The 18,971-nt window shown below is 52.6% G+C and overlaps 1 protein-coding gene across 4 annotated transcripts; it reads left to right on the top strand.

Annotated features, from left to right (window-relative positions):
- The first annotated feature begins 140 nt into the window (after positions 1-140).
- On the top strand, positions 141-18,662 carry LOC112996307 (programmed cell death protein 7). Of its 4 annotated transcripts, XM_026121736.2 has the most exons (7): positions 2,497-2,542; positions 3,150-3,237; positions 8,442-8,593; positions 10,060-10,878; positions 12,799-13,008; positions 16,848-16,949; positions 17,725-18,662. In XM_026121736.2, the coding sequence occupies exons 3-7, from the start codon at positions 8,462-8,464 to the stop codon at positions 17,857-17,859; spliced, it is 1,398 nt and encodes a 465-aa protein (XP_025977521.2). In that variant the 5' UTR covers positions 2,497-2,542; positions 3,150-3,237; positions 8,442-8,461; the 3' UTR covers positions 17,860-18,662. The 4 variants fall into 4 exon arrangements, with proteins under 4 accessions (XP_064373945.1, XP_064373944.1, XP_025977521.2 ...); XM_026121737.2 differs by lacking the exons at positions 2,497-2,542; positions 3,150-3,237 and adding an exon at positions 3,749-4,731; XM_064517875.1 differs by lacking the exons at positions 10,060-10,878; positions 12,799-13,008; positions 16,848-16,949; positions 17,725-18,662 and adding exons at positions 141-1,012; positions 1,800-1,938 and having other exon boundaries at positions 2,306-2,542; positions 8,442-8,581.
- Positions 18,663-18,971: the final 309 nt, after the last annotated feature.

Raw genomic sequence — 18,971 nt, 5'->3', positions numbered from 1 at the left:
CGGGGCAGGAGCCGAGAGGCAGAACGGCCTCTGCTGCCGTCGGTAAAAGCCGTTTCGGGGGGGTGGGGGGGGGCCCGGCCTGGCCCCGCCGCCGCCGGGGGAGGGCGCTGGGCGCGCGCCGCCTCCTCCCGGCCGCCAGGGGGCGGCGCAGCGCAGCGCAGCCGGGGAGCGGGCGGCGGCCGCGGGCAGCATGTCGCAGCCGCCGCCGTTCGCCGGGCGCTTCCCGCCGCCGCCGTACCGCGCCTTCCCGCCGCCGCCCGCCGCGCCCTTCCCCGCCGCCGCCGCCCGCCCGGGGCCCTTCGCGGCGGCGGCGGCGCCTCCGCCGTTCCTGCCGCCGCCGCCGCTGCCGCTGGCCGGGCCCGGCGCGGGCGCGGGGCCGGGGCCGCCCTTCCCGCCGGGCGGCGGCGGCGGCGGCGGCTTCTACCCGGCGGCGGGCGCGGTGGGGCCGCCCGCGCGGCCGGCAGCGCCGCTCTTCGCCCCGTGGCCGGCGGCGGCGCCGGGCGAGGCGGCGGCGGCAGCGGCGGCGGCGGAGGAGGAGGCGGCGGAGGCGGCGCTGCGGCGGCGGCGCGACGAGCTGTGGCTGGCGCAGTTCCTGGCGCGGCGGCGCCCCGCGGCCCCGCCGCCGCCGCCCGCCGCCGCCGCCGGCCCCGCGGAGGCTGGGCGGGTGGCGGTGGCGGCGCTGGCGGCCGTGGCGCGGGTGGCCGGCGCCTGCCGCGCGCTGCGGCGGCGCGAGGCGCAGGGCGACGCGGCGGGGTGGGCGCGGGCGCGGGCCGAGGCGGAGGCGGCGCGGCGGGAGCTGCGGGAGGCGGCGCGGCCGCTGCGGCAGCCGGGCTTGGCGGAGGCGCTGCGCAGGAAGGCCGAGCGCGCCAGGAGGAAGCGGCTGCGCCTGCGGCAGAGGCGGCAGGAGGCCCGGGCGGCCGAGGAGGAGGAGGCGGCCCGCGCCGCCGAGCGGGAGGCCGCGATTGACCGCTGGCGGGCCAAGTGCATCCAGGAGGTGGAGGAGAAGAACCGGGTACGGCCTGGCCCGCTTCCCGCTCCGGCTCGGGCCTCGGCGGCTCCGCACGTGCCGCCCTCGCGCCTCCGCCGGCCCCGCGTCCCCGTTCCGTTCTCATCCCGGCCTCGGTGCACGGCTCGGCCCCGTCCCGTCGCCTTCCGGCCCATGCGGCGGCGTTTTAGGCATTCCCGAGCTCTCGTTTGTGCGCAGCGGTCACGGTGTCCGCGCCTGCCCCGCACCACGGAGCGGCTCGCGGCCTGCCCGCCTCGCCCTCGCAGAGCTGCTCGTTTGCGCCCTTTCCTCCCGCGCCTGGAAGTGGAAAAAGCCTGATTTGGGGGTGTTTTTTGCCTTGGTGCGAAGGGCTTTGGAGGCCTCTGTGCGGGCCGGCCTGGGGCGCTGGGTAGCGGTGCTGGGAGAGCTCCTGCGCTCAGGCCTGGGCGCGTTAATGCCCTTCACTTAGCGCTGCAACGGGGACGGTGTCTGTGCGTTGCACGTTTTGCTGACTTTCTGCAGTTAAAGGCTACAAGGCTTTGTGAATTCCACAGCCGCTTCGGCCCCGAGTTTTGTGTTGCTCAGCTTTCCTCTGCTCCGTTTCCTTTTTTTTCTTTTTCCCTGAAGTTTCTCTATCGTGTCTTACCTTTTTTGTAAGAAGCCAAAATGATGATTGACTTCTTTGCTGTGGCTGTGCTACTAGGAGGTTATTTAGAATCACTTGTGCTTCCCTGATCTTTCTGAAAATACCATTTCATGCTGGTCTTCACGGGCTCCTTCACGCGTCCTGTCTGGGTTTTTCTTTCCCTCACAGGAACGGGAACTCAAAGCTGCTGCTGACAGCGTCTTATCCGAAGTGAGGAAGAAACAAGCTGATACAAAGAGAATGGTAGACATCCTACGCGCTCTGGAAAAGCTTAGGAAACTGAGAAAAGAGGCTGCTGGGAGGAAAGGTAAACTATGCGATGTTGACAAACCCTTTATGCAAACCCCCAGGAAATAACGTGGTGTGCGTGCAGGATGTTTTAACCTGTGCGCTGAGTAGCAAGGTGCAGCTTGAAAACAATTGCTTCTTTATTAGTGATTTTAATTACATTATCATGCAAAGATAGCTGTAAAAGATCTGAATAACAAAGAGAATACAGCGGTTGTGTTCCTTGGTTTCTGAGCCCTTTCTTGATAAATGACATCTTACACCAAGATTGTTCTTAGCAAGGTTAAGCTTATGTTCATTCGAGATTTTGCAAACTCTGGTCTTAGGTCTGGTAAGAAAGCTCCTTCTGAATTTAAAAATTCTGGCTTAATTCTCTCTCTGTTTAGGTGTTTGTCCACCTCCCTCAGCAGATGAAGCATTTGAAAGTCAAGTGGAGAGTCTCCGAACGTTACTCAAAAATCGTACAGAGCTATATGAAGCTGAAGAACGGGCATTGAGGGTTATGTTGGAGGGAGAACAGGAAGAGGAAAGGAAGAGAGAAATGGAAAAGAAACAGAAGAAGGAAAGGGAAAAACTTCTGCAGCAAAAACGTGAAATTGATTCCAAATTGTTTGGGGATCCAGGTAAGTTCTGCATGTTGAGTTAACTGCGTTTATTTTTTTCACGTCTTAGGTGCTAAAGTTAAAATGCAAACATGAATTGGAGGAGAAAGAAGTCATCTGCTGGAATAACTTATGTTCTGAGGAAAAGATAAAACATAGCGAAAGAGTTTAACTGGTTTTAACAAATTATTAAATGTGATGTAAAAAGAACTGTTAGCTATTTAGTATAGACTGCAGTGTATCAGTACTACCTCAGGCTGGTTTCATAATTCTTTGCAAGAAGAGATTGCAGATTAAGCTGAATTTGGAATAAACAGAATAGATAGACTTCAGACACCCAATAGATGCTTTATTCTGGTGATCTGAGAAGTGTGACCTGGGTACTCTGTAAAGATTCAGTATCTGTGTTTTCACCTCTTTTAGAGGATGGAGGCAGGAAAAGTTTTATTACTCTTCTCTGTAGCAGTACTGATAATGATGATAATGATGTGCAAAACATGTAAATAATCCTTAATGTATTACATAGGAAAATAGTTTTAAGTTTTAGCTGGCATGTTTTGGGCTTCTAAGGCTTACTAGAATTGGAAGTCTGTATTACTGAGCAATTTCTGTGTATGTGTTTTAACAGATGAATTTCCTCTAACGCATCTATTGCAACCCTTCAGAGAATACTACTTACAAGCTGAGCATTCTGTACCAGCTCTAATCCAGATCAGGTAAAAACAAACAAAATATTTTATTATCTGAGCTGACAACTATCATCTGTTGAGATTGTAAAATTACAGTTCTTTTAGTTCCTTAACTTCCAAATACAGTTATGTGTGATGCCTTCTTTTCCTGTTTTTTCAGCTAAGTATACTCTGCTTCTAGCTTGATAAAGTTGTTCCCAACACTGTGAGGCAGAGTGCACTTCTGTGTATCGCCATATATTTCATATGACTCTGTATTTAATTTCCACACTTGCGTTTTGGAAAAGTGTTTTACAATACAGTTCATAGTGGATTTGTATGTTGATCGGTATGAAAAGATAGGTATGTGGGTATATAGTAAATCTGATTTACAAAGTGGAATTGGAGCGGCTATCCTCTCAAACAACACTCTTTCTGTTAAAGGCACGAATGGGATCAGTACTTGGTGCCAGCTGATCACCCCGAAGGAAGCTGCATCCCTCCAGGATGGGTTCTTCCGAGTCTCCCTACGAATGACACTTGGGCCACTGCTGTCAGATAACTTGTCCATAAATCGTTTTAACATTGCAGCAATGCTCTGTTATAGTTGCGTGTGTGTATGTGAGAGGAAAGAGGTCCAAAGACGAAGTAATGTCCTTGGGTCCCGTTTCTGGTTGTCAAGTGTGTAGCCAGGTACTGGAATTCCTTGAATAAAACTGTTATAGAAACGTTTTTGCCTTCTGAGTCTGCAGGGAAATACCTGAGCAGGTACGAAGTGGTTAGACATCTTGTAGTATGGGATTGTAATCCTTCTGTGAGGTTTGCTAACAACTCTCAGTCTTAATAAAGTAGCATTGCTGACAAAGTTATTTGTACCAATATTAGCATATTATTTTTAGTCACTTTTATTTTTATAAGCCTAAATCAAGATTACAAAATCTCCAGAAGAAAAAACAATCGTTAATGAGACTGGTATTCTGCTTATTAAATGAAGCATGTCAAGCATCACTGTCAGAGTAATTTCTCTATTTTTGTGAGTAGGAAGGAACATACTACAAGTTGAAACAAATCCTTAAAATACAAACAAGACTTAGGGTTGTTTTTTTTAAAAAAGCTTGATTTTTATCAGCTGCTGACATTTTGCTTTTGTGGACTAAAACTGGTACCACAACATGGAAAAAATTTCCTCTCATGCCGAAATAGGTCAGACAGTCATGTGAATATATATAAATTTGATAAATAAGCCTGCTTGGAAAAAAAAAAAATGGAAAGCTGAAATCTAACTTATTCTAATTATTTTTGCATATGTATATATAATACTTAAGTATAATATATGTAACATATAATATAGCCATTTTTCTATAGGGGAGATTATTTATACCTCATTTATAAAATGCAGCTCTGTTTTTGTAAGTTTTTTTTTTATATACTGAATAAATAGTGGGAAAAATGATTTTTTTTGTTTTGTCTTGTTAGAAGCATCTTTGCTGCAAGGGAGAAAGTTGTTGTAGTACTTGGCATCGGGAGAGCTGCGGGCAAAAGGTTTGTGCAGGGGAAGTTCTGCCTCTCGCCAGGCGTCGGAGGGTTCTGGTTTCAAAGCCTTCCGTGTTCTGGGCATCTTGATTAAAACAGTGACGGGCCATATGGTTTGGGGGCTTTTTTTGTCTATGCAGATAGATTGCAGTGGAATTTTTCCAGAGATGCAGTCATTCTTCGAGCTTAGCCCTAATGCGTGGGAACGGGTTGAATCTTTCCCACTCCTCACCTCGTAGCGTGGCAACGTTGTGTAACTCGCTGGAGAGGCAGCACATGATTGCCTGGTCTGAGCTCACCAGTTCAACACCTTTAACTTGGGCTTTGGATGTAATGCTCATAGTTTTTTGGCCGAACCTTTGCATTGGTTTCTCTTAGCACACTTACTAGTAATTTCTGAAATAATTAGAGTTTGTGTGAGAATGCAGAAGCGCGCAGTTCTTGCTCCCGTGTCGCATTGCCTGCCTATAAGCACCACAAAATACAACTTACTGTGAAGTATTTGAAGATAGGGGTTCTGGTTTGCCTGTGTGCACATTCTTCCCATTCCTATTGCAACTCTTTAGCTTTTTGGTACCCTAAGACATTGATGACTAGATCAGCTCTTACCTGATGAATAGCAAAAGTTCAAATAGTGCAAAAAAACCTGCAGAAACAGCACTTTTGCTGCAGGAAGCTTGGTGACCAGAGGATGCCCTGCTTAAATAGCTAGGCTGCTTATCACATCAGCACGTCTGGTGAGACAGGCTAACTACTTAAGCTACTATAATCTTAAAAGTGCAGAAACGTAAGTCAGATGCTTGTCTGACTGTGCAAGAACTTAACTAAGCAGTGGCTAAGCAGCCCCTGCAAGAGCAGCACTGCTCTGCCATGTGAGAAAAGGTACACGACAGCATCTGAAGGTAAGGATAACCTTGTATTGTTAATAAAAGTAAGACTTGAAAACGCCAGCTGATGATGTGAATTTGGCTTTAGCTAAATTTAGCTCACATATGGTTTATTCTAAATATTTGCTGTTGTCTAATGACTTTTGCATTAAAATGTTTTACATTTTTAGTAAGATGTTGAAGCCAGAGATGAAAGAGGAATGTTTAAAATTGCAGCTGAAAAAATATGTGAGATAGTGTACTGATTCTTTAATAACTTGTATTCTAATTTAATATTTATCTTAACAGTTGAATTTGTCCAAGTATACTAAGATACTTCCTACTATTGTAAGTTTTAAAAAGTACTGTAACCCAAAAGACAAGAAGGGGTCGATAGGAGTTTCCAAGACTCATTTGCATCCTCTCCCTTCACTTGGCCCGGTGTAATTTAGGTTTTTATGCTTGTAAGGCACACCTTTTTCCTGATGTGTATTTGTGTGTCTGTCAACCTGTATCTTTAAAGTGAAGTTAGGGCTGGTGTGAAACAGTGACTGAGCAGGTGAAGTCAGAAAGCTTGCAGAAGTTGCTTTTTGGTGGGTTTACCAGTGACCCCCTTTTATTCTCACCTAATAGCATTACCATAGTCATGACTCCTCACCCCATTTTTTTTCCCCCTAAATAGCTGTTTTGGGAATGAATGTTTGTGGGAGCCTTTTTTTAACCACAATGTTTGTACAATGAAATACAGTACGACAATGCAGTGCAATAACTAAGCGGCAGCTGGAATTACTGAGGTATGGGTTATTCTGATTCTGTATGAGGACAGCTGGACTTTGATGTGGGTTTAACTCTGTTGACGTTGGACTCTAAAGAAAGCAGGGCTTTCTGTCTGTAAACAAGCCTGTGTCTTCTGGAAACTTTAGTATAATGCGGGTTTCAGATCTGTCAACACCAAAATTTGTATTTGCTTCACAGTGGCTGTGGATATATTCACTATACTACCTGTCTTCGTCCCTTAAAGTCACATTTAAAAGCAAGGGGACGGACAACAAGCTGCTGCTTTCGTTTGCACCTGATGGCCGTTGTCGATGATAGATGCTGCACAGCTGCTCAGGGGTGTTAGTCACTTGATACCCTGAACTCCACGAAGGGGCTCTTTCCCCTGCGGGACCCAGGGAGACCGGGGGGAGCGTGCCCTCAATTGCAGGTGTTTTCACGCCTTTTCTTGCTCAGGGCTGACGTGGCTTGTGACTTAGGCTGAGCCCTCTTATGTTTGCAAGCAGATGGCCCGGGCAGGACTCGGACACGTTGCGTATGTCGCGTATTAACGGAGGTACACGTGCGGGACTAGCAAAGCGGGTTATCGTCCCTTTGGCTGCGCTACAGCCTTGGGTATTAAGTGATCGTGGCGTGAGCAGCTGGGTGACACCTCTTTGGTGAACTTGAGAAGAGCAGCCGGGTTGCACGGAGCGGCCGTGCGTGGCCCTGTGGGTTTGCAGCCTGGAAGCCGCCGGTCGCGTTCCTTCCGAATGCGAGGAATGGCCTGCCTCAAACGCAGTTTCCCCTTTTAGATCCGTATTTTCAGATTAGCCTAATGGGCAGCTTTTTGTCCTTTGTATACATTCTGCTGCCTTTCTTTTTTGGAGTGTTTATCCTCGCTAGCATAGGAGCCATTTCTTTTTAAAAGAAAAAAATAGGAAGAGCGCTTCTGTGGATACCGATGTAACGCCAAATATTTACTTCTTATGTCTTCAGAAAGACTGTTGAGGACTGCTGCTTTGGAAATTTTTTAAAATAGGCACAGACTTTAGATTCCAGAACTTGTTGGAAGACTTACCGTCAGGTTTTGCCAGTCGACATTGTGTAAAGGAAACTATTCTGCGTGCTGTCATCACTGGGAAGCGGGGGACTCGGGACTTCATGCAACAAGTAGTGGCTTATTTTTTATTTTTTACTAAATTGAGTCATTGGTACAGAACTGATGGCTACATTATTGCAGTAATATTTTCCATGCCACTGTTTCCACAAATTTTTCTCTCCGCTGCCATTCCTAATCTAAAAAACATCAGCACGCTTCAAATGACTAGGTGGTTCTCAAAAGCTCATCTGGCCTCAAAGTGGCTCGTTCAACATCCCTCTAACACCGTGGCTTGCCTGATGCGCCAAAATGAATCTCTGAAAAAGTTGCTGAAGTAAAAATGTAAAATAAAAATAGGCAAGAATGAAGTGTAGGTTCTTCTGTGGTTCTGCATTTATGAAAATAATTCATGTGAACTCGGACTGGGCCACATCTGGGTTGCAACGGTAATCGTTCGCCCCGGTGCTGGTGGAAGATGAGCCGAAGTGCAGCTGCAGCTTCCTTGTGTCCCGGCTTCCTCGGGAAGCCGCTGCGGTGTCCGGGGAAAAGGCCTCGCCTGGGACGGGTAGGAATGAGGGAGGACGAGTGTCTGGGAAACAGCGGGCTGGTTCAGAGGACTGGAGGGAGAAGTGGAGGAGAAAACTGCCCCAGATCTTTGCCAAGCGAAGCTCTAAGCTTGCTCAGACCCTGTTGACTCAAGCTCGGCACAGCAAAGGTTAGCTCAGATAGTTCTTAAATCTTCCTGATATCTATTAGTAATTAAGACTTTGCAAGCCTGGGCATGATGCACCACCTGCTCTTCGCCAGGCTGCCAGGGTGGTGCCTCCCGCTGATGGGCCGTGTGCGAAAAACTCCCTTTCTTTCGCTTGAAACACGTCCTCTTCCTCTCCTCTCGCCCACCTCGGCTGGGGTTAGGCCAGCGCAACGCCGCTCCCTTGCCGGTTCAGCCAGGCTCCGGTGCTTCCTTTCATATTTTCATTCTATCCCTTCCTCAGCCAAATACCAAGCGGCAGCGATGAGCTACCTGGATGAAGTACCGTTCAGGACGGCCAGGAGCTTCGAAGGCGACGCGGCGAGAGAAAGCGCGTTGCTCAGGGCGCCGGCCGTCGACGTTCCCGACTGCGCCGAGCTCCTCGTGAGCACCATGGTAAGCCGGGCCCCCCCAGAGCCGCGTCCGGGTCCGCTCCTGGGACGTTAGAGGGAATTCACCAATATCTTTTTCTCTGCTGAGGAGGAGGAGGAGGAGGAGGAGGAGCTCTCCTTGAGATGGTTGTCCTCTTCACTGGCTGTTTTTAGCAAGAGTGGGTGGAGGTGAGGAGGATTTGCGGTGGTGGGTGGTGGTTTGGGTTCATTTTTTTTAACCTCACCCAAACATGAAGGCTGGATGAAAGGAGAGTTGCAGGGTGACATTTGCTCCAGGAGGCCCCTCAGAGGACAAGCTCCAGGCCCTGCTCCGGGAGTCCTTGGCAGCGTAGGGCCACCACCGGCTCCGCGCGAGGTGGGACCGGGTGACACTACCCGTGCTGGCACCACGTGTCCTCTGGCGTTTTGTGAGCTGACTCGTAGTTCAGTCCTCAGCCAGTTTTGGATGTGCACCTGGTGCTGTAGCAGCTTCCTCAGCAACATCAAACCCCGGCGCAGAAATCCGGTTGAGCTACTTGTGCTCCAGGATGGGGTTAAACCCTTTCCCTTTACATTTACACGGAGCATTTGGAGGCAGCGCGCTCGGGGTGTGGGTGACGGTGTCACTCGGCCGCGATTTGGGATGTCTTGTGTGTTGGGCTGTGCCTGAAGGAGCCTCGCCCGTAGATGGGGTCAGCGCACTGCGCTCCTGGGAAGCCGCTCGCGAGGCGGCAGCAGCTCTGCTGGCTCCTGCCATGGGGGTACCGGCGCGAGGACACACGCCCGGCCTCTCCCCAGCTCCAGCCCTCCCGCGACAGCACAGACCCTGAATACCCGCAGCACGTCTAACGTGACGTTTTGGGGACCTCTCCGGAGGAAAAGCTCGTGCATCCGGCTCCTCGCTGGAGACCGCTGTGCAGCAGGAGCCCGGAGCGACCTTAAGCATGGGGTGGTGTTTTTGTTGGGGAGATCGGTCTGGGTCCGTTCCTTGTCCCGGCTGGCGAGCCTCTGCCCTGGGGTGCGGAGCAGCAGAAGCCGCATTCCTGGGCGGTGAATGTACTCGTCTGCCAGGCCAGGGAGACCTTGTTTGGAGAGCGCTGGCACGCACGAGGCTCGCTTTTTCCAGGAAGCCCTCAGATTGAAGCCGCAAACATAGTTCCATTTTGAGGCGGAAGAGGTGGAAAGGGCTCCCCCGTCGTGCGCCCTGGGTCGCCGGCGAGCAGGGGGCTGGCGCCGGCCCGCGTGCCGCTGACGGGGGCTCGCGAACGAGCCCGGCGTGGAAGGCGCCTTCGCCGCGGGGCCCCGTAGAGGTGACACAAAACAGCAGAAGTTCAGGTGGTCTGGAAGCGGTAGTCACCTCGCGGGTGGCTGCTTCTGACGTTGGGGTTCAGCACTGGCCGGTCCTGCAGCGCTGATGAACGGGAGCGCGTGTCGGCTCCGCGCGGGTTTGGCGTCGGGAGCCCCAAATAACCGCTCGTTGCTACCCCGCAGCACGACTTCTCGCTGGAGAGGAAGGTGCTCTACTGGATCGAGGCAGCCTCCCAGCAGCAGACCTCCCGGCGCGGGGCCACCTCCGAGGTTGTCCCCACGGCTCCCCCGTGCTGGCTGCTCCTGGTGGGCCCCGAGGACAGCTACGGCGGCGGCGCGGAGAGCGAGGAGGCGGCGGGGAGAGGCAAGGACGGCGGGGCCGGCGCCTGCCCCGTGCGGAGGTGCGTGAGCCTCGGTGCCGCCGCGGAGGCTCGCGGGCACGCCAAGGGCCGAGGCGCCTTGTCCGACACGGAGAGCGAGGCCTGGCCCTCCGAGGAGGAGGAGTACTCTGAGGACGACGAGTATTCCTCCACCTCCTGGGAAGAAAACGACAAGGAAGAGAAGGCTCGACGGAAAAGCGTGGGCAGAGCCGCGGCTCCGTGCGCCGGGCTGCGGCAGGCCAGGCCCAAGACGTCGCCGGGCTGGCTGGAGCCCACCGTGGAGAGCGGCTGCCGCAAGCCGGCAAGCCCGGACCCAGCCGGGCAGAGGAGGTCCATGGTGATACTCAACAACATGAAGAACGAGCTGGAAGGGGCCCGGAGGAAGCTGGCTGCTCTGGTGCATCCTTTCAACAGGGCTTACGTGGAGAAGAAGCAGGCCTTCACGCTGTCCTCCCTCCACCCGCACCCCCGGGGCAGCAGGAACTTCAAACACCGGTCGGCCGCCGAGGCCGAGGCCGCCTGGCCGGGGACGCTGAGGCCGGCTCCTCCCTGCCGCGCTCCCCGGGCGCCGGCCGCTGCCGCGTCGATCCCGCCCATAAAAAAGCACAAGCCCACCGTTGCGGTGAGATGTTTTGCTCGCGCGTCCCTTTGCTTGCTGCTGTCTGCAGAGGTCAGACGGGCTGATGCAGCCGCGGGAGGGGAGAGGAGGGAGGAAGCGAAGCATCACGCGTAGCAAAGATGTCGTCCCGCTTGCCGAGCTCTGCGTAGCGAAGCAGGACCAAAAGGGGTTTTCGCAAACACGCAAGCAATGAGAAACGTCTGGCGAGTTTTTGTAAGAACTCAGTCAGGCTTTTTGGCCATAATGTTTTAAAAATGCATTTTTTGCGAGAAAGTTACTGTCGTCATCAAAAAGCGTTTTTATCCTAATCAAAACCATCTTCCCCCCCCCCCAAACGAGCAAAATACTTTATTTGCTTTTCAATGGAAATATTAAAAAAAAAAGCGAAATAAGCTTTGTTCCCTCTTCCCGCTCCATTTTCCCCCATCACATATAAATGGAGTTTCTGCCTTCTTACAACCATCCCAGCTGCCCCACCTGAGAGCCCCAGGAGAGAAACCAGGGTCTGAACGGACACAAAACTTGAGCTGTTTCTGCTCCCCCTTCTCCCCCGGGTCTCGGTGTCTCTCCTGTTCAGGTTAGATGTTCCCGCGCTCGCTGCCTCTCTCGGCCCTGTTTTATAGCTAGCCAGGGCCCCTTCGCCTTTCTTGTCCTGCAGCTTTGGCAGCCTTTTCTGCAGCAAAGCCTGTTTGGCTTTTAAGAAAAGCCTAGGAAGTTTTAGACTTCACAGCCCTACTATAAATACTGATCACTCAACCGTTGAGACAGTGGTGTGAAACGATGGAGTAAATATTGTGTTCCGTTGTCTTAAATTTGAACCGTGCGATGTTTTAAAACGTCACGTTTCGTCCAGATCCTTGAGAGATTTACGAGACGAATTACTCCAGATCTGCAATTAAAGCCACCAGACGCATGCAAGGCCCTGTTATTTATATGTAGTTGCATTAGACACAGGCATTTAGCTGCTCCTTAATTATGCTATGGGTATTTGTACACTGAACAGCTGCTGCGGCTAATTACTGATCCATCACCCCAGTCTGGTCAGCTGTTGCAGCAAATGCATCATGCCCAATGCTGAAGCCTCGAACCAAGCCGAGCGCTTCTTTGTGCACAGTAGTTTCTAGGAACGATGAAGGTTTTGCTACAGAAACCTAAGATATATCTCATGAACATCACAACATAAACAGGACGCAAGGCGACTGCCTACAGTATCGCCTCCCGGCTGCACGAGTGCATCTCGCGTGGCAGCGAGGACGAGGGTGGCATCACTGCTGGAGGAAGGGATGGGATTCCCAGGGAGAGGGAGCTGAGGTTGCTCAGTTCAGCACGTGAACACCCACGAGTGCTGTTTGCTTTGATCGGTGTCTGTAGCTAGGCCTGGGTTTAATTAAGCCTGCTCTCCTTCGAAGAGAGAGCGTGTGGATAAGTCGTGGTAGATGTCCCCAAACGCAGCAACAGCCTCTCCGAGTCTTTTGTTTGTTTTTATTTGCAAAGTGCACGTCGTGGTTTTCCCAAGTTCCCGCTCGGCTGGCGGCGTCGCCCCGCTCCGTACCGAGCCGCTCGGGAAACGCGCCCAGCTCCGCTCCCAGGGAGGTCGCCCCTTTTCGGGAGAGAGGGCCGGGCAGGATGTACAGCAGGGAGAGTCACATACGTGCTCGCCTACACGTGAGCCTTTATTTAGGCAGACGCACGCATGCACACCCAAACCCAACGGGGATTGCTCCATTTACGGGAATTTTCCTCTTCTCGTGCCAGCTCATGAAAGTCCGCTAAATGACCAACGCTGCAGCAATGCTTTAAATGCCTGCGATCACCTCCTCGTTGCGGGAAGGAGGCCGCTGTGCGGTTTCGCGTAGGGCCGAACGCTAGCATCGCTTAAGCATCTTAATTAACGAACATGCCGTTTTTCTGTCTGTATTTCAGTCCCTCAGCCCCTACGCCTGCCTCCCGCCGGCCTCCGCCCCGGCCCGGCCGCTGGGGTCCCACAGGGCTCACCCGGACTCGGCCGCCGACCTGCTCTCGGCGCTGAGCCAGGAGGAGCGCGACCTCATCGAGCCCGTCGTAGCCTTGGGCTACCCGGCCCGCAAAGCCATCCTCACCCTCCAGAAGACGGGAAAGCAGAGCTTAAGCCAGGTTGGTGGAGCTGGCGTCGCTTTGCTGAGATGCTGCGGAAAGCACTCGGTAAAGGACGACCGTGAGCAACCCTCCTTTTGCTGGGGACGGGCTTCTGGCTGCTCCTTCTGCTCTGGGGAAATGGAGGCGTTTTCCCCGCTTTGGTGCAGGACCTCAGGCAACGGGTTTTTCATTAGATCACACGTCTTCACTTTTTCTGTAACGTAATCGCAATGGGTTGCACTCAACTTTCGAGTGAGTAATAACGGCCGGGTAACATTATCCTCCAAGTCTGTCCTGTAAAGTCTAGTGTCCTTGCAAAGTATAAATTTTGCCCCCGTATATGGAAACTTTTTGCACATCTTTTTTTTCCCGGCTGTTAGATTCATATGATTATTTCCATGGCTCATCCTGTCAGAATGGGACTGTGTAAATACCGCCGAGATTTGTCTGGTCTCTCTCCAAAGCACGAGATTCCCGCTTTGGAGCGACCGCAGAACCCGCACGAGCAACGCGTTTGGGTCCCGGGCTACGACTGCAGCCCTTCCTCTGAGCGAGCCCTTGTGCTAACCTGGCATTTATTTTGAGAAGTTTTGAGAAGTCCCTGGCATGGAGCCCGGGGCCTCTGCTCGTGCAGACGGACGCCCCGCGGGGTGTCCAGGGGTGGCCGTGGGGAGGAGCGGGCTGCAGCCAGCTGCCTTTGCAGACTGGAGGCTGGGCTCGCCTGTCCCGGACGAGGGACCGGCAGGGCTCAATTACACATCTGACTAATTTCTGCACGGGGAGAGTGTCTGAAATGCCACCTCTGCCTTGATGGGGACTCCGAGCTGCGAGGCCGGCGAGCGTAGGTGTGTGCCGGGCGCGCTGGAGCGCAAACGGGGTGCAGGAAGCACCTGCAGTCTGCTCCCTTCCGTGTACATCCAGGGAATCCCATTCCCTTGGAGAGGGGATTAATGCACCGAACCATGAAGTCTACCTTATATCCCAAAGTCTTCAGCAGAAGGTGCTGTCTCCCCCCTTTATGACCGATAAAGCCAAGATAAAATGTAAGGCCTAGCTCTTGAGGTACAGAACTACCAAATTAGGCTAAGTCCCTCCTGGAAAATATGTTCCAACTAAAGTTTAAGAGCAAGAGCTGTGGACGCTCTTCATTGCTCGGTGGTGTCACACAGGGTTTCAGTGTGTGATGATGACAGCTTCCAACAGGAAGATTGATTGTGGCACCAGATGGTAGCCAAAAATTGCTCAATTTCTTCACAGTGTCAAGGAAAACTGAGAGAACCCACCCGGGTGGAAAGAGCAAGCTTTTCTAAGTCTTCTGCCTTAAAGAGACAAGGCCTTCTCAGTTTTGGTGGAAGACCCTCTTTGAAGGGCTCAGACAGGGTTAGCGTTGACCCAGCGCAGGAGGAGTTCCTCTGTGAGGATGAGGAGTCGCAGCCATGGGCAAGGGCTACCCCGTACAGGAGAAGAGGACAGAAAAGCATCGCTGATCCAAGGAGCTCGCAATCTGCCTATGAAATCAGGCACGACAGATGGCTGCAGCTACTCAGCATCTCCCTCCCCACGTAGCCAGCAGCACATGCTGCGGATGAAGGTGGGTTACTGAGGAACACAGCCCACCGCATCAGCCGCCTCCTCGCCATGCTCAGCTGGGAGACGTCTCTCCATGTTCATCCATGGGGTTTCTTGCAGAGTCAATAATGCAGCAAAATACAAGACCTGCTGTGTTTCCTCCTCCGCGCGAACTTGCTCGCTTTCCCTGAGCAGCCATCTAGATCTGCAGAGCTTCTTGCAAGCCTCTCACCAGCCGTTCCCACCAGCTCGGTGACTCCCTGGGCCTCTTCGCCATTTGCGGACGTTGCATCCTTGGTGACAGCGCTTGCAGCAATGGGTTAAACAGGCCCATTAGTGGCAGCGTGAGAAAAGCACGTGTTGGTTGTGGTCTCGCTGCCCTGTTGGGGAGCCGCTTGTCCCTGCACGCTCGGCACTCTGGGGACCTTCTCAGCGCTGGCCTTGCCCGTCCCTGGCCTGAACTGTGCTCCAGGCGAGAGGTGGTGTTCCCCCGTCCCTTCACGATGAAGTCATCGTTTGCGTTTTTGGTGGATTTTGCTGTTTTTTCTCCTCTCGGTCCCCCCGTTCCTGCTGGCAGATGTCATGACCACGCCGGCAGCTCGTAGCGCGTGGTCCAGGCGAGTCGGCGGAACGACGGGCGTTAAACCCAACTAATCCACTGCTTGGAGCACCTGAAGCAGGGACCTCACGGAGACAGAGCTTTCCGCTGGAAGTCAGCGGGATACTGGAACCTGGAAGATTTAATAATAATAATAATAATAAAAAAAAAGCACTTGAGAGGAGATTTACTTCAGCTCGCTGTGAGCTGCCTCCTTGCAAGATACAGGGCAGGGGGAGAAGCACTGCAAGCTGGCAACGGCGCAGGCGTGCGCGTATCGCGGCGGCAGAGCCTGGTCCTCCAGCCCTTCCGTGCACCGTCCTGCCCGGGAACCGGAGCACGTCGCTCGCCGGCCCCGAAGCACGTTCCTCCGGGGTGAACCCAACACCTTCCTCCTCCTCCTCCTCCCTGAGCAGAAGATGAGCCCAACGCTAAACCCAAGAGCTTAGCAGGTCGTAATGTTTAAAACCTGCTTTTGTTCAGTCTTGAGGATTTTTTTTCCCCTAAACAATAAAACCATTGACAACAGCGCAGATTTCATGCTCGGCTTGAGCAAAATGTCAGATTGCCAAGATCCTCCGCCGTCGGCAGCGAACACCGAACACGGGAAGCGGCTGTTGCTGCTGAAGCAGGGCAAGAGACAGACAATGATCCTGGGGTTTTAATTAATAAGGTAACGAGGAAAATAAAAGCAGGTCGTGGACACAAGCGACCAGTGAACAACTCAGGTTGGAGTTAACGAGTTGCTCTCTAAAGCTTACGTTTTTTTTTTTTTTTTTTACCTTCTTCCTTACTCTGCTGCTGGAGAAATAGCAGTTTAGCCAACTTTTGAGGGACTTTTTTGGACTTTTTGCGTGTTTTATGGCCTTTTACTGACTCTTTCTGCTTGGCTAGGGCAGTGCTGTGAAGGGTGGAGGGCCGCGGATCCGGGGAGACGTGAATCCGTTCCCCCTTGGATGAAGGGAGACCCAGGGGCCGCGTCCATGTCTCCAAGCAGTGATTTTTTGTTTTTTCCGCTATTGTATAGTTCATTTATTATTGTCCGTCACATATGTTTTTGGACAGTGAATGATTCTTGCGGCATTTAACGGATACCGCTGGGAATCGTGCTGTCAGCACTCCAAGAACGATGAGGAAAGCCAAAAATAACTGTTTGCTTGCAGTACTGACAGCACCAGGCTCCCGGGGGGGGTCCGGGCTCAGCGCGCCGGGCCGGCCCCGGGCATCAACGCGGCCCGGGAACAGGCAAGGTGCAAGTTCAGGGCACACCTGGCTATTCACCCGGGCAGGCTCTGTTTTTTTTTAAAAAAAACAAAAATAACCATTAGATCATGATGTTTTATCTCGGACCGTTCGTGGTTTTGGTTTCCCCTTGTCCTCCCTCCGTTTTGTTCCCGTGCCCACCCCGGGAGGGCCGGGGGGTCCGAGGTGCTACCTGCTCCCGCAAAGTGATGGGTCCTGCTGTCCCAGCCGCCACCGGGCAGGACCGGGGTGGGACGGCTCTGCCCGGAGCCTTCCCATCTCCCTGAAACACCTCCCTGGGAGGCGGCGGTGGTGCCGATGGAGCCGCGGGGCACCGAGCCCTGCTCCCCCGGCGCGGCCGTGCTCTGCGCAGCAGAGGCTGTGCGAGGAAGCGGTGCAGCATCCCTCCCCAGGAGCTTGCGTTAACCCTGGCTGTCTTCTCCTCCAGTTCCTGGGGTACCTCCGCGCCTGCGACCGGTTGCTGAAGCAGGGCTACGAGGAGGGGCAGGTGGAGGAGGCCATGGAGATGTTCCAGTACTCGGAGAAAAAGGTCAGAGCGGGGCGGCGCGCTGCCCGGTCTTGGGGGCTACATCCAGGGCCCTGTTTCCAGCAAGCCGCACGCGCCGGTCTGCCCCGAACGCGGTCCAGAGCCTCCTGGACAAGCAGGCCCCACTGCGTGCGCGTGCCCAAACCTGTGGGGCAGCGTTGCATGGCCCTAAGGACTCCCCACGCCGGGGGAGGACACGGGGATGCTGTTTTGGACATTTGGGCTGGTGCTGTTCGGTGCAATATCGACTGTTGCAGCACCCCGGGTTGCCCAGTTTGCCTCTCCAAAGGAGCGCTGCACGGGCAAGGTGGCTGTTCCTCGGTTTTTTTAGGCTGACGGCAATTTGTTGAGAACGTTTCCCCAGGTAGGACATTGCAGCAATGAGACCCAGCCCGAGGAAGGGAGAAAAAAGCAGAACAAATGGATTCCAGATTGCGTTTACTGGCTCCCCCCAGTTCCCTGTAACAGTTCTGTAACGCAGACAAACACTTGACTGGAATTCGTATTTAATTTTATGAGGAGCAAGTGAAGTTAGAGCCTCGCTTTATTAAACATTTCTTATGAACAAGGCTGAAGTAAAGGAACGCTTTTAGAAACTAGCCCTTATGTGTCTTCTCTTCACCAGTCTGCCTTCAGCAGCGCAACGCAGCCCTGCCACCTTCTCTGGCCCTGCTGCAGCCCCATCGCACGAGGCTGTTTCTGCTGAAACACTACAGTGAATTTGCTTTAAAAAGCCGATGATAAAATCGCTCCTTTCTCTTCCTTCTTCTCCTTGCAGGCAGCCGAATTCTTGCATCTGTTAGCTCAGTTCAACGACATGGGTTTCCAGCAGAACGAAATCAAAGAGGTTCTTCTGCTTTGCGAGAACCACAGGGAGAAGGCGCTGGAGGAGCTCATGACGCAGAGGCAGTGAGCGGCGTCGCGTCCCCGTGTCCTCCCCGGGCAGCGCGTCTCCCTGCCGGCACACGCGGAGAGCCCCGGCTTGTCCTGGCACGTCCCTGGGGTGATGGAGCAAAGCCGCTGTAGCTTGTTCCTGCGTTGCAGCGCGTGCAAATACGGTCAAATGTAGGTTCTTAAAACCTTACCTGGATCAGCAGAAGAGATTGTTTTCATAAAAGCCAAACACTTTTCTGGGAACTTTAGTTGTTCCTTTCTGGAGACTGACTTAGGTTTGAATATTGTAATTAAAATCTAGTCAGACCACCTTAGCATCTCCTTTTAAACTAGAAACTTGAGAAGAATACATAGCTCAATGGAGGGTAAGAAAAGAAAGCAGACTGCCGTTGTTCTAGCTAACTAATACATCAAGTTCATCTAATAAAATGAGAAATGGCTCATGCAAGGTTTTATGCTGTGTGCGCTCAGGAAGTTTTGTGAAATCTGAACGGAGAAACGGAGGCACGGCTCTGCTCTGCCTGCCTTTTATTCTGTGCCCAAATTAAGAAAATTCGGGGGTGTCCCCTGAACCTGTGGAGACAGCGGCTCGAAATCAGGTTCTGCACAAACGACAAGATCAGGAAAACCTGGATGCATGGGGGAAGTTTTGTACCTATCGCAAATATGGAGAACACAAGATTTGAATCACCTTGCTAGATGTTTCTCTGGCTTTGGTGATGTAACAATGGATAATTTTTTCGCATAAGAGTACATTATTTTCCTTAGAATTAGATACAGATGTAATTTCTTTGAGTAAAGATTGTTGGAGAGGCTCTTCAATGTATTTATTGTGTCTTTTCATATGAAAATGCCAACTGGCACCACTTAGCAGAGACGATTCTTAATTAGTTGCAAAGTGTTTGCCGTTTTTCCATTGCATCCTTCCAGCAGATCTCTTAGCACAAAGCTTTTCCGTTGTGTTGAAACAGTCCATCTTCCTTCCCCATGTTTCTGTCAGTAGCTTTTGAACCCCAGGATGCAGGAATACACCTCGGTGGTGGTGTTCACCCTGTTTTTTCTGTTTTAGTGTAATTTCTGAGGACACTGAGAGGACGATGCCTTTCCAAAAACTCACCTTTTTTGCAGTGC

The sequence above is a fragment of the Dromaius novaehollandiae genome, chromosome 10 (assembly GCF_036370855.1).
Source record: "Dromaius novaehollandiae isolate bDroNov1 chromosome 10, bDroNov1.hap1, whole genome shotgun sequence".
Lineage (NCBI taxonomy): Eukaryota > Metazoa > Chordata > Aves > Casuariiformes > Dromaiidae > Dromaius > Dromaius novaehollandiae.
Note: the sequence above shows the minus strand (reverse complement) of the source record. Positions and strands in the feature narration are given on the sequence as shown.

Bases quoted from the DNA above. Each gene is read 5' to 3' on its own strand.
- LOC112996307 (XM_064517874.1), top strand. From the start codon at position 191: ATGTCGCAGCCGCCGCCGTTCGCCGGGCGCTTCCCGCCGCCGCCGTAC. The intron at 1,013-1,799 runs GTACGGCCTGGC...TTTCCCTCACAG, and splicing joins AGGTGGAGGAGAAGAACCGG to GAACGGGAACTCAAAGCTGC. The intron at 2,543-3,149 runs GTAAGTTCTGCA...GTGTTTTAACAG, and splicing joins CAAATTGTTTGGGGATCCAG to ATGAATTTCCTCTAACGCAT.